Source organism: Poromitra crassiceps (assembly GCF_964638095.1).
Source record: "Poromitra crassiceps genome assembly, chromosome: 15".
NCBI classification, from domain to species: Eukaryota; Metazoa; Chordata; class Actinopteri; order Beryciformes; family Melamphaidae; genus Poromitra; species Poromitra crassiceps.
Window position 1 is genome coordinate 42839394 of NC_139634.1, and position 13151 is coordinate 42852544.

The window sequence follows — 13151 nt, forward strand, 5'->3', positions numbered from 1 at the left end:
GGTCTGCCGGCTCTGTGTGTGTGTGTGCAGGTGTGTGTGTGTGTGTGTGTGTGTGTGTGTGTATGTGTGTGTGTGTGTGTGTGTGTGTGTGTGTGTGTGCGTGTGTGTGTATGTGTGTGTGTGTGTGTGTGCATGTGTGTGTGTGTGTGTTTGACCTCAGTGATGAACCAGCCTGGGTCTGCCAGCAGCGTCAGGTCGGACACAAACTTTCCTCCTCTGTAATGGAAACGCTCTGGGATGTCCCCTCTGCCATACACACGCATGTTAGGGACCTGGGACAATGCATCATACACCTGGGATAACACACACACACACACACACACACACACGCACGCACACGCAGACGCACACGCACACACACACACACACACACACACACACACACACACACACACGCACGCACGCACACGCACACGCAGACGCAAACACACACACACACACACACACACACACACACACACACACACACACACACACGTAAGTCTGCCTGTCATGTAGGGATGTCACGGTACTAGAATTTCTACTTGGATACCGATACCCAGGAAAATATCGATACTCGATAACATTTTCGATACCACGGGGAGGGAGAGATGATGACACATCAAGAAGCATAAAAATAAATTTAAGACAGATGGACGGACAGACGCACACTTCTCCATAATCTAGTCCTGATCAAACTTTGAATTTAGACAGCAGATTAGCCCTGCTGCTCTAGCCATCAGAGCGCGTTTAGCTTGTTGAAGCAACAGATACCCAATGATAGGGAGGGGAAAATCAGTCATTAAAAAAAGAAAAGAACTGATGGTAGCAAAACTGTTGCAAATGACTATTGTATCCATTTAAAAAATGCAGTATTGGTACTTTCGATACTATTGATACCTGTTGCAAATGAGTATTGTATCCGATTAAAATTTTCAGTATTGATACTTTTAGAAACTATCGATACTTTTGACAACCCTACTGTCATGTCGTATTTCCCTCTTTTGCTCTATTCTTTATTTATAAAAAATAAAAAAAATGTTTTTCTATTTCTTTCATGGGAATTGTTCAAATGTAATCTAGTCGTCTTAATGGTGAAGAGAGGAGAGATCATCGCAGAGCAAAATACAACAGACAGATCCAGTAGATATGTAGCGATTGTGACCTCTTGGTACTTGTTGCTTCTGGGCCAGAGGCTGACCACAGGTCCTCTGTCCATCATCTTCACGATGTCGCTCATGTTGATGTATTTGTGTAACTCTATCACCTTCTCCATCCAGTGGATCTGGGTCATACCGTGGTCTGAAAACAGCACTATGTTCAGCTGGTCCACCAACTTCTTCTCCTGCAAAACAAACCAACAACACATCACAATAACCAAGAAACTGGTCAAAGCAAAATGACACTATAGTCTGACAGCATAAATGCAGTTGGCTGATCTGAAAATTAAAAGAGACAGATAGCAGTAGTAGTATTATAAAAGGGATAGTTCCGGTCCTTGGTTGTGATCGAAGCCATTGTAAAATACTCTATAAAACACTTTTATTACAGTAATTCATTGTTCATATGGCACGACTAGTAAGTTATATTTGTCGTACCTGACAGTTTCGACTGCTGACTTCCCGCAGTCTTCTTCAGAGACGTCGGGTGATGTTACTGTGACGTGTCATTATGGCTGGTTTATGTAGGTCTGGCCATCCCACCTGGACAGGTGTAAAGCAGGATGAGGGAGCCTACATGCTGTCTCATACCTGTCTCGTACCTCCATAAACTACCGGATCATCCCAGCTATCCAGGTGGGATGTCCAAGCCTACATAAATCAGCCATGTGACACATCACAGCAACATCATGTGACTTCTCTGAAGAAGACTGCAGGAAACCTTGCCAGGTTATCCTCCATTTATAAAAGCAATACGTTTGTATTAGGGAAAATAAAAAATTATAAAAAGAAAAAAAGCAGAAATAAAAGCAATACGCCACAAGAGGCCGTGCTACAGTGATTTTACAACAGCTAAAGGCCGTTCTTAGTCACTGTAAAATACAACCTCTTGGGGCTTATTGCTTATATATGATTATTATTGCATACTAGTAAATAGTAATAACAGGACTAACCTTGATCTTAGTGTTGAGAACCTGCATGGCGGCGTCCAGCTGTCTGACAGCGGTTCTGACCTGGCTCGAGCCCGGTCCGAAGTGATGGCCCTCCACATCTATCTTCTCATAATATATCGCTGCCATGGCCGCCTGGCCTGATCTACACACACACACACACACACACACACACACACACACACACACACACACACACACACACACACACACACACACACACACACACACACACACACACACACACACACACACACACACACACACACACACACACACACACACACACACACACACACACACACACACACACACACTTTGTAACCTATACCCGAATCCAAATCCGTTTTTCGGGAAAGCACAAATGTTTCACTGGAAACAGATATTTCTTCTATACTCCAAGTTGTTATTATTCAGAAGAAAAAGAAATAAAAAGCCATGATTGACATGTCTGTGTGTCAAATTGATTCATATCATTGTGGATGGCAACAAGATAAAAAAATGCCCGTTTGCAACAGAGGACTTTGATTTATTCCACTAACTAGTCATTTCATTGACTACACAGTATTGAAAAGTGATAGTTCTATTATGCAGAGGCAGAGCCCTGCAGACAGCCTAGCTCTCAGGGAAAGTCCCACATCGAGGAGGAGGCGTGAGGCGTCATGTGACAGCTGACCGCTCCCACCCAGAGCCGTGTAGATAGAAGAGTCGCAACATCTCCGTTCACTCCAATGGACCAGTTTTTTTACTCTCAAGAGTTCCAGGAAGTAAGGTCCTGGCTTAAGCAGCGCTGCTGTGTGTTGAGTTGCAGCAAGTTTAAAGAATCAAATTGTACACTATCAGCTTTATTTTAGCATTCAAACGTATAGCGCGAGCCCCCTTCCTGGCTGTTCATTGGCTACTGAGTCATGCATTTTGGACCTCCGCTGACACCACTCTCTTACTAGATTGCTCTGCTCCCGCCTAGCTCTGAGGGAAAGTCCCACATCGAGGAGGAGGAGGAGGAGGAGGAGGAGGAGGAGGAGGAGGAGGAGGAGGAGGAGGAGGCATCATGTGAGAGCTGACCTCTCCCGCCTAGCTCTGAGGGGAACTCCCACATCGAGGAGGAGGGGGCTTCGTGCAAAGCCACATTAAAGTCACATGGGCCCCGGGGCTATATGACTTTTCCAAGGCAGTAATACTAATTGTAGTAGGAGTGGTGGTAGAATTAGTCATAGTATATAAGTAGTAGAGCCGATAACCGATACATCGGTATCGGCCGATATGTTGGCCGATATTGCAGATTTTTTTTTTTTTTTTTGTATTTTTTAAGTTATAAGTGTCAACAAGCCTCATAGGATGGAATCGCGACTACCCTAAAAATAATCCAGGGAGAGACATGCAGCAGGTGAAACCTGCCCAGTTTAAGTTCAATATGACCAGGCCTTCATTTATTTTATAAAGCGCTTTTCAATGACCCAAAGACGCTGACACAGTTAACAATTCAGTTGGATTCCTGCTGTAACAGAAAGAGGAAGTGAGCAGCCTACGGTCGGCGCGACAGGTCAGGTGCAGTGTCAGACAGACGCGACAGGTCAGGCGCTTACCCTAACCTAACCCTAACCCTAGGAAGTGAAACTACTGTAGGCTTTACTGGCGGGAATGGACGAGATCACTGGGAGGCTTGTTGACACTCGACAGCATGTTGTGTATTTTTGATCTTTTTTCTTAACTCAAGTTATATTTTATATTTGTTCTATTTGTGTTTTTGTATTTCTAGTTATTTATAATTATTAAATTCCCAGTGAAGTTTACTGTTTCATTGCATTAATGTCATTTGGGACAATAAAGCTTATTGATAAGCTGTAAAATATCCTGCCTACATTACATATCTCAAGTCATGTCAACTCATATCTGTGTCAATGGTTTGATATTTGAGGGATAATTACAAAATAAATTGTGTAATATAATGGGTATATATAATATAAGAATATCGGCCGATATATCGATATCGGAATCTTTTTACGCCGCAATATCGGTATCGGCATCGGCCTCAAAAATCCAGTATCGATCGGGCTCTAATAAGTAGTAGTAGTAGTAGTAGCAGCAGCAGCAGCAGTAGTAGCAGCAGTAGTAGTAGAGGTAGTAGCAGCAGCAGCAGCAGCAGTAGTACATGTAGTAGCAGCAGCAGTAGTAGTAGAGGTAGTAGTAGTAGCAGTAATAGCAGTCAAACCGGTTTACCCTCCACTTCCCTATGTATCTATGTGATGGTCTTACATGTAAAGCGTTGCTTCCTCAGTGTAAGCCTGTGATCAGAGTTAGGCTGCATTAATGGCTCTTTCCCACCACATTTTACAGCCCTGCACAGCCCGTCACCACTCGGCTCTACTTGTTTCAACTCGATGGACGTTCTGTTTCGACCGACGTTCATCTGCCCCCGCCCACCCGTCATAGCGATATCTGCATATCTGTCCTTCGCTTATAGCCGAAGTAGGCTATAACATAACATTACAATTAAATCCATCCACAGAACTTTTAAACTGTTTATGAAATACTGGTGCCTCTAAATGACCTACAGTGTACATGGGCGAATGTGACAATCGACCAGGAGAATGGATATCACTCACAGGCATGCGCTGCGCTGTGCGGGGACGGGAGAGGCGCAACAGAGTGAAGCCTCTACCCCGCGGCCTCTAGGCAAGACCGCGGCTTCACCAAACACCCGCTGCGGCCTAGCGGAGCGCTGCAGCCTCCACTCAGCTACAGAGCTCCCTGAGCGAGCAGCAGACTTTTTTCTCAGACAATTGAACACCCGCCACGATTTTATTTCAGGCGAAGGCAGCAACACAAAGACTGATGGAAATATACATAACAGAAGAGAAGGTAAGCCCACTAAACTGGTATGCCGCCAGCATTGCATATGACAGTCAGTAGACAGAGTAAACACGATTCTGCCTGACCAATCAGTCGTCTACAATGTTTTCACGTCACCGTATGAACCCGGGTTCGCAGAATAGAACCCCGACGAGGCAGGGACGAAAAGTAGCACGACTCAGCCCCAAATCAAACCGGGTTGGGCCGGTTTTTACCGATGGGATGAGACCATTTATCGAGTCGAGCGGAGCGGGACCGCGCTACTACCTGCGGTGGAATTGGGCCATAAGAGTGGAGATAGTTCTTCTTACTGCAGTACGTTGAGGGCGTTCTCTATAGAGTCAGTCAGGTTCTTCTCCGACGGGTTGTAGACATATTCCTCACAGAACGACGGGCGCACACCCAGAATCTCCACCTCACAGCCTGAGGACAGACGAGGACACACACACACACACACACACACACACGCACACGCACACGCACACGCACACGCACACACACACACACACGCACACGCACACGCACACGCACACACACACAAGCACAAGCACGGGAATGATTTATGCATACTTTACAAACACTTCTTGACATATATTACAGATACAGATATTGAGAGGACTTGGCAGTAATACATGATTATAATGTGCTATCAGCTCTCCTGCTTTAGTCTCTCAGAACCTCAACCTACCCCTGCCCCAGTTATCACATTGGTCCCATGTATGCAAACCTAAATATTGCTCTAAGGCTGTGTGTCCATATAGCGTAATAATTTGCTGAGTTCCAGCGTCTTTTCTCAGTTGTTTCCAAGGAGGAGAGAGGAGCGTATGCGAGAGTCTGCGTCCGTCTAGACTAGAGAAAGGGCGCTGCACCCAGCGCATTTTTTCAGAGCGCACAGTCTTTACATGTCTGTCTCCGTCTCAGTGAGAGACAGAGAGTAAACAAAGCTCAGTCAGCTGGCTGGCTAGCTAGTTCACTCCCTCATCTGAAACGCACCAGCCATCACCAACTGTCCAGTCCACTAGTTAGTCAACTTCACGCATCACATTCATTCTCAGCTGCCTGTGAGTCGCGCGCTGACAAGCCTGGTTGAACAAGGAGCCTAAAAAGAAGGATGAGACATCACAAGACGTGAGTGATGATGTCTTATGTGAGTGATGACTTATCCTTCTTTTTTGGGATGATCTCAAAAGGAGGACAGGTGCGTCCATCTCAAGGCTGCGCCGGTGGGCGGACAGCTGCATCTCAAAACCTGGACTGTCCCCACCTAAAGCCAGATGTTTGGCCACCCTAGTTAATATACAGGTACAATAGGTTCATATTTTATTGTTCTTAACGTGTACACTCCATAGGAGTGCTAAGACAATGAGGATGACTACCTTAACAAACTTGCCTTTATTAACCGTTTTATACAGGATAACCTCTGTACTTGTGTCTATGTGGTTGGTGATTGGAATGCTGACATTTCTGATAGAAGCTCCCTATTTGCTAGACACTTGACTCAATTTTGTAATGATAGTGAACTCACTATATCCAGCCAAGTGCTGTTGCCAGCTGACAGCTTCTCTTATATTAGTGAAGCCTGGAGCACCACATCTTGGTTAGATCACTGTGTTTGCTCGGCTGATGCCCATGCCGATCTGCGATCTATGGAGATTGTGTATGAGGCTTCAATGAGTGATCATTTACCTTTTATTTCTTACATTGAGTTAGACAGTCTCCCTGAGATGACCCGGGAGGTCAACAACAGCTCTAGGTCCAAACTAGACTGGTCTAAACTCTCAGGTAAGGATGTGCTGTTTTATTATGGGAAAACAGAGGCTCTTTTGAATCAGGTGTTGTTACCCTATGATGCTATCCTGTGCTCGGATGTTAACTGTAAAGATACAGCTCACCACCATGATCTCTGTACTATGTATGATGCCATTGTTGGAACATTGTGTGAGGCCAGTAGCCCCTACATCACTTATTCTAATTGTAAAACAGGTAAGCCAGGTAAGCCAGGTTGGAATAAACATGTAGCCCCCCCACATTTTGCTGCAGCTAGGGAGGCCTTTAGTCAATGGGTAACGGCAGGCAGGCCCAGGCAGGGTCCTGCTCTGGACCACAGAAAGAACACCCATGCCAGATACAAAGCTGCTATTCAGTATATAACCAAACATGAACAACTCATGAGAGCAGACTCAATGGCTGAGAAGCTCCTTAGCTGCAATGTCACTGGCTTCTGGAATGAGGTGAAGGCCTTGAATCGAGGCGGTATGCTGCTACCTGGCACGATTGAGGGAGTCTCTGGTGCTGCTGACATAGCTGAGCTGTGGAGGCAGCATTATTCTGCTGTGTTTAACTGTGTAAAAAGTGAGCAGCATCCCTAACAGTGAGGCTGTTTGGTGCTTCAAGCTATAACTTAGCTGGCCGATAACAAAGCCAGCGGCCTGGATAATATCTCTGCAGAGCATCTTAAACATGCGAGCCCCAGGGTGGCTGTCCTGCTCTCCATCTGTTTTACAGGCCTCATGACACATGGGCTGCTGCCGGACTCCTTGTTGTCGGTCACTTTGGTGCCAGTCATCAAGGACAAGGCAGGTAAGGTGGGGAGTGTGGACAACTACCGACCTATTGCACTGGCCAGTGTACTTTCTAAACTTTTAGAGAGAATTTTATTAGATCATTTAAGTTTCTTTTTAGTCACGCCTGACAATCAATTTGGATTCAATGCCAAGCATGGTACTGACTAGCCTAGGTAAACCCAGCCCCCACGTGACCTGCTCTCTCAGTTCTCAGTCACCTAGCATAGTGACTGAGAACAGGTCTGAGAGCAGGTCACGTGGGGGATGGGTTTACCCAGGCTAGGTACTGACCTCTGTATTTATGCATTGAAAGAGGTTATTGATATGTATAAAGGTAAGCATTCCTCTGTTTTAGTGGGGTTTATTGATGCCTCTAAGGCATTCGACCGAGTCAACCACCAGAAACTATTTTTAAAACTGAGGGAGAGGGGCGTGCCTGTTAGCATTATTAGAATCCTGGCATTCTGGTATGCTAACCAGACCATACAGGTAAGGTGGGGTAATACTGTCTCTGCTCCTTTTGGTGTCGGGAATGTCGTCCGTCAGGGGGGGCTTCTTTCCCCCGCCCTGTTCAATCTACATATGAATGAACTCTCTGTACAGCTCAGCAGCTGCTGAACGGGATATGTGATTGGTAACACCACTGTAAATCACTTCATGTATGCCAATGATTTGGTTATCCTGTCTCCAAGCAGTACTGGTTTCCAACAGTTGCTGAATATCTGTTCGGACCATGGAGGTCGTTTTGATGTGAAATATAATGCTAAAAAGAGTGTCACTATGATCTGCAGAACAAGAGATGATAAGGATCTCTCCTTTCCTTCTTTTTATTTGTCTGGGCAGGTGCTGGCAGTTTGCTGTAGAACTAAATATTTGGGTCATATTATAACTGATCAAATGAGTGATGATGATGACATGTACAGACAGAGGCGTGTACTGTATGCTCAAGCTAACATGCTGAGGAAGAAGTTTTATTTTTGCTCAGATGATGTAAAGGTAAACCTGTTTAGAGCCTACTGTACTCCTCTGTATACTGCCCCCCTGTGGGTCAAGTTTAAGCAGGCTAGCATTCAAAAGCTCCAGGTTGCTTATAATGACTGCCTGAGGATCCTTCTTAGGGAGCCAAGGTGTAGCAGCGCCAGTGAAATGTTTTGTGGAGCAGGAGTGAGCACCTTTCATGCCCTGTTGAGAAACCTGATGTATAAGTTTATCTGTCTGAACATGTCTCAGAATATGCTCATTATGTTGCTCTCTCAACCCAATCTCAGTGACACGAGATACATGTCTTCCATCTGGAAACACTGGTACAGTGCCTTACTGCAGAATTGTTAAGTGCTCTTATTGTGTTGTTACCTGTTTTATATGTCTTGTGTGTTTTTTAATGGACCTTGTGTCTGACAAATAGAGTGATGATGATGAGATATACTCACCAGGCCAGTAGTACATGAAGACCTTCTTTCCTAGCTTCTGCATGGTGACCCATATGGGCTCGGACCCATCCCACCACATTGGCAGCCGGCTGTCAGCATTGGTTCCGATCAAAAACTCCTTCTGGGTGCCTTCATCCCACATGTAGTTACCAACCATCTGATGAAGCTCGCAGTAACGGCCTGAGAAAAGCACACGGTTACATAGACCCACTTTCAACTGGAGCCACGTTCAAGACACATGAGAGACACAAAGAACTGCATTACAGTTCAGCGGAACACTCTATTCCCAGTCATCAGGGGTCTCATTTAGAAGCGTTGCATACACACAAAACATGGCCTCAAAGAGGCGTACGCCACTTCCCACTTCCCACGCAAAAGTAGTATTAAGAAAAACATCACACCCAGGTGTTGAAGTAAGTGGTGCAGGTTTGCACAGGTCAGACCCTTCTCCCCCACCCCTCTCTCTGCCACTGTGTGTGTGTGTGTGTGTGTGTGTGTGTGTTTCACCGGATTTAAGCCCAGCATTTTTTTTTTATCATTATAATTTTTTCAGTTTTTTTTTACCCAGTTGTACTTGTTGTAGAATGGAAATTGACAGCCAAAAGGTAAACAGTGAACCACTTGAAGAAAACCACTTATGATCAAAAGATGCAGTCAGAAGTGGTCTTACATGATGTATTAACATAGATCCTTGTATATTCATGAATGGATACACAGGCTGACAATGCAATGAACAGAAAGTCAGACATACTTATAGGACACACATCAGATTACATCAGTCTTGACGCACATTTGAAGGCTGCTCTGTAGACTCAACCTATCTGTTATTCTGGCCCTGTAGAGGACATAGTGAGTGACAGGGTAGTGTGAGATAGAGAGGAGCTGCAGTACAGGTTATCTGAATATGACGTCTGTCTGTGTATGCACAATAACTATGTGTAACTTAAATGAAAATGTGTGTGTAACTAGTGATTGTCCAAATAAAGGCTTTAGTCTCTCTCTCCCTCTCCATTAGGGATGCAAATTTTTTATCAATTTCCTTAATCGATTAATTGGTCAGGTTAACGATCAATTAATCGATTAATCATTATATTAAAAACAGCTTTTGACATACAAAATAAAAAGTACAAAATGCAGGGTTTTACACCTGTCTTTACCCAACAAGTTGATCAACCAACTAAACGTCCTGCATTAGCTGTCATTGTGCTTGTGGACGTGATATATTTCAACATATGTATTACAATGTTTACAATGATGACTGTTGTCTTTTTGGGTGAAATTCTGTCTTCTGTCTAGCTTGGCTTTCTTCTTCTTCTGTATGAGCAGTGAAAGTTACATTTTGCCCTTGTGGTGTTAAATCATTTCAGAAAAGAAAAGAAAAATATAACATATTGTCGATTAATCGGTTAACATATAGTTTGATCGATCAAATTCTTAATGACCGATTAATCGATTGTCGATCAATCATTAACATCCCTAATTACTGTTACTGTTGTGTTCAGCTAGATGTAGTTAGACATATTCTCTGTGAAGCCCTCTGAGACATGCTTGTGAATTATGGCTATACAAATAAACTTGACTTGACTTGACTCATGTGATAGTATAGTTTATGGTAAAGAACATGGTTAAAGGTCCTCTGCGTAAGAATCGGGAAGCAAATGAAAAGAGTATTTTTGTATTGCCAATAAGTGAATGCCCCTAACGTAAATTAAAAAGTTAGACCTCACATCATTTATGGACATGGCTGAAGAATACTGGATTGGAATTACAGATGGCTTTGGCGGTTTCCAATGCAAACATGTCATTACCAGCCTTCAAAAAGCCACATCAGTTGAACCTTAATCCCAATTACAGGACTTCTGAACCCAGTAGAGAACAGCCAAAAATTCCAAAAGTAAAAAAGAAGGGAAAAGTTAAATAATAATAATAATAATAATGATAATGATAATAATAATAATAATAATAATAATAATAATAATAAAAATGAATGACAAACTTTTTTTTGCAATTTAACACATTCACTGCCAGACGTTTTTTTTTTTTACTGTAGTTAGCTTCTGCCAGAGGGTTTTTTTGAGGATTCTGGCTCATCTTTCAAGACCCGAGGATTCTTTTCTGCTAAGATTTTGTGAACACACAATATCTCAAAAGAACTAATAGAATGTGTGCTTTCTCTGTCTAAAAGAGTTAGTTTGTAGAGTTAGTAGTTATGTAAGCATTAGCAGTTGAATACAGCATGGTTTCAGCGTCAGAAAAATTATTCAGAGATAAACGGCTTTTTGTGAAATTCGATAGAACAGTCACTTTAACCATTCATTTTTGGCATCAGTAAGACTTCAGACATCTAAACAATAGTTTTGAACAGTAATTTCCTCCATAACAGCAGGAAACCCCCCTCTGCTTCCAACTCCTCCCTCCGTGTGTGTTCTCCTCCTGCCTCCCTGGCTCTCCAGCGGGCGTGTCACAACGAAGTTGCTGCTGCTGCTGTGCCTGTTTGCGCGGCCGCTCTTTGAGGAAGTCTGGATGGACTCGCTCGTTTCGTGGAGTTTTGGTTGAGAGCTTTGATGAAGGTTTTGCGATTCTGGTCATATTTATGCTGCGTGTTTCAAAGTGTGCATCCAATCTATTCTTGGAACCCCCCACCGTTGCCACCGCTGTGCATCAGCGCGAAAGTGAAAGCGTTTTCGCCATCAATTTTACAGTATGAGAACGGCTTCCTCGCGCTTTTCCCTCCAGTTTTGGGTCGCATCTTTCTACTGTGGAGAGACATGTCGCCGCTCAGTGCGTCGGTAAAATAGATTATACACATTCAATACCTCCAATTCTGGTGTAGGAGACGTAAAAGGGTTAGATCAACGTCCCACCGTCAAAAAAAAAAATCGATTTTTTTTTGACGTGTTAACACGTCGTTGGCAGTCAACAGCTGGATTCTGAAAACGTGTTAACACGTCATTGGCAGTGAACGTGTTAAGAGAAAAATAAGCTGTTCATTCTGTCAATTTGACTGAACTAACCCTATCACCATAACACGTGTGTGTGTGTGTGTGTGTGTGTGTGTGTGTGTGTGTGTGTGCGTGCGTGCGTGCGTGCGTGCGTGCGTGCGTGTGTGTGTGCGCGTGTGCATGCGTGTGTCTCCAGCCAGTCATTCTTTGTACGAGGGAATGTGCCCCATCAAAACACCATCATCAGCACATCACCAGTGGGCACGCTCCAAAGCTTGCCTCCCATTGGCCAGGAGCTGATGTTGTGTTTGTCTTATGGAGGGAGGACTGCAAAACACACACACACACACGCAGGGGCACGTACGCACACACACACACACACACACACACACACACACACACACACACACACACACACACACACACACACACACACACACACACACACACACACACACACACACACACACACACACACACACACACACACACACACACACACACACACACACACAGTGTGGAGCAGCATCTGTCTGCTCCACTGGCTTCCTTCCTTTTTCCTCCTCTTTTTGTCTATGTTTTGACTTGACCAGATAACTTCTTCTTCTTTCTAACTTCTCTATGTAATGTCTTTCTACGTAATGTGGCGGTGCTAAGTTATGTTAAGTTATGTTTGTTTGTTTTAGTGGGAGGTGGATCCCTCCCTAATCTAGGGCGGCTTTCAAACGCTTTTCAAACGGCTCTATTTGCTCAACACCTGTAAGACCCCGAGGAAGCCGGCAGGAGACAAATGTAGTTCAACAAACACTTGTTGAGTTCATCCCAATGCTGAATGAGGCCTATAACCCTACAGCTCTACAGTGTAGCATCGAAGGACTAGCATCACTCACAAAGGCCACGTCTACCCCTTCTTTTAACCAGGTGTCCTGTTGAGATGAGAAACCTCTTGTTTAGGAGAGACCTCTGCACACATGCACAACATATAAGCTGTAAAGAGCACACAACCAAAGGGTCTTAAAGGGATACGCACACAAATGCTGCATCAGGTATCAATGGGTTAAACAGTGAACTTGTTATTTGCATTGCTATTCCTTTAAAAAAAACTAGAACTACCAGAAGGCTAAACTCAAATTTGACATTGAAAACTTCCACACACAAAAATCCTAAACAAATGTCTTTATTTTATTGATTTTTTGCATCACTGTCTTGTCACTAACAGTTAGTGACAAGACAGTCATCGAATGCCTGGAAAGGTGGTTAGAACAGTTAGTGA

General features: G+C 44.0%; 1 protein-coding gene across 1 annotated transcript in view; it reads right to left on the reverse strand.

Moving 5' to 3' along the window:
• enpp6 (ectonucleotide pyrophosphatase/phosphodiesterase 6) overlaps window positions 1–13151 on the reverse strand; it is a 36911-nt gene that overhangs the window by 6592 nt on the left and 17168 nt on the right. Inside the window, exons 2-6 of the mRNA XM_083651558.1 lie at window positions 8937–9116; window positions 5254–5365; window positions 2093–2234; window positions 1145–1324; window positions 156–293 (exon numbers count right to left, since the gene is read on the reverse strand). Of these exons, the coding sequence (XP_083507684.1) occupies window positions 156–293; window positions 1145–1324; window positions 2093–2234; window positions 5254–5365; window positions 8937–9116 (752 nt within the window). The remainder of the gene's footprint in view (window positions 1–155; window positions 294–1144; window positions 1325–2092; window positions 2235–5253; window positions 5366–8936; window positions 9117–13151) is intronic.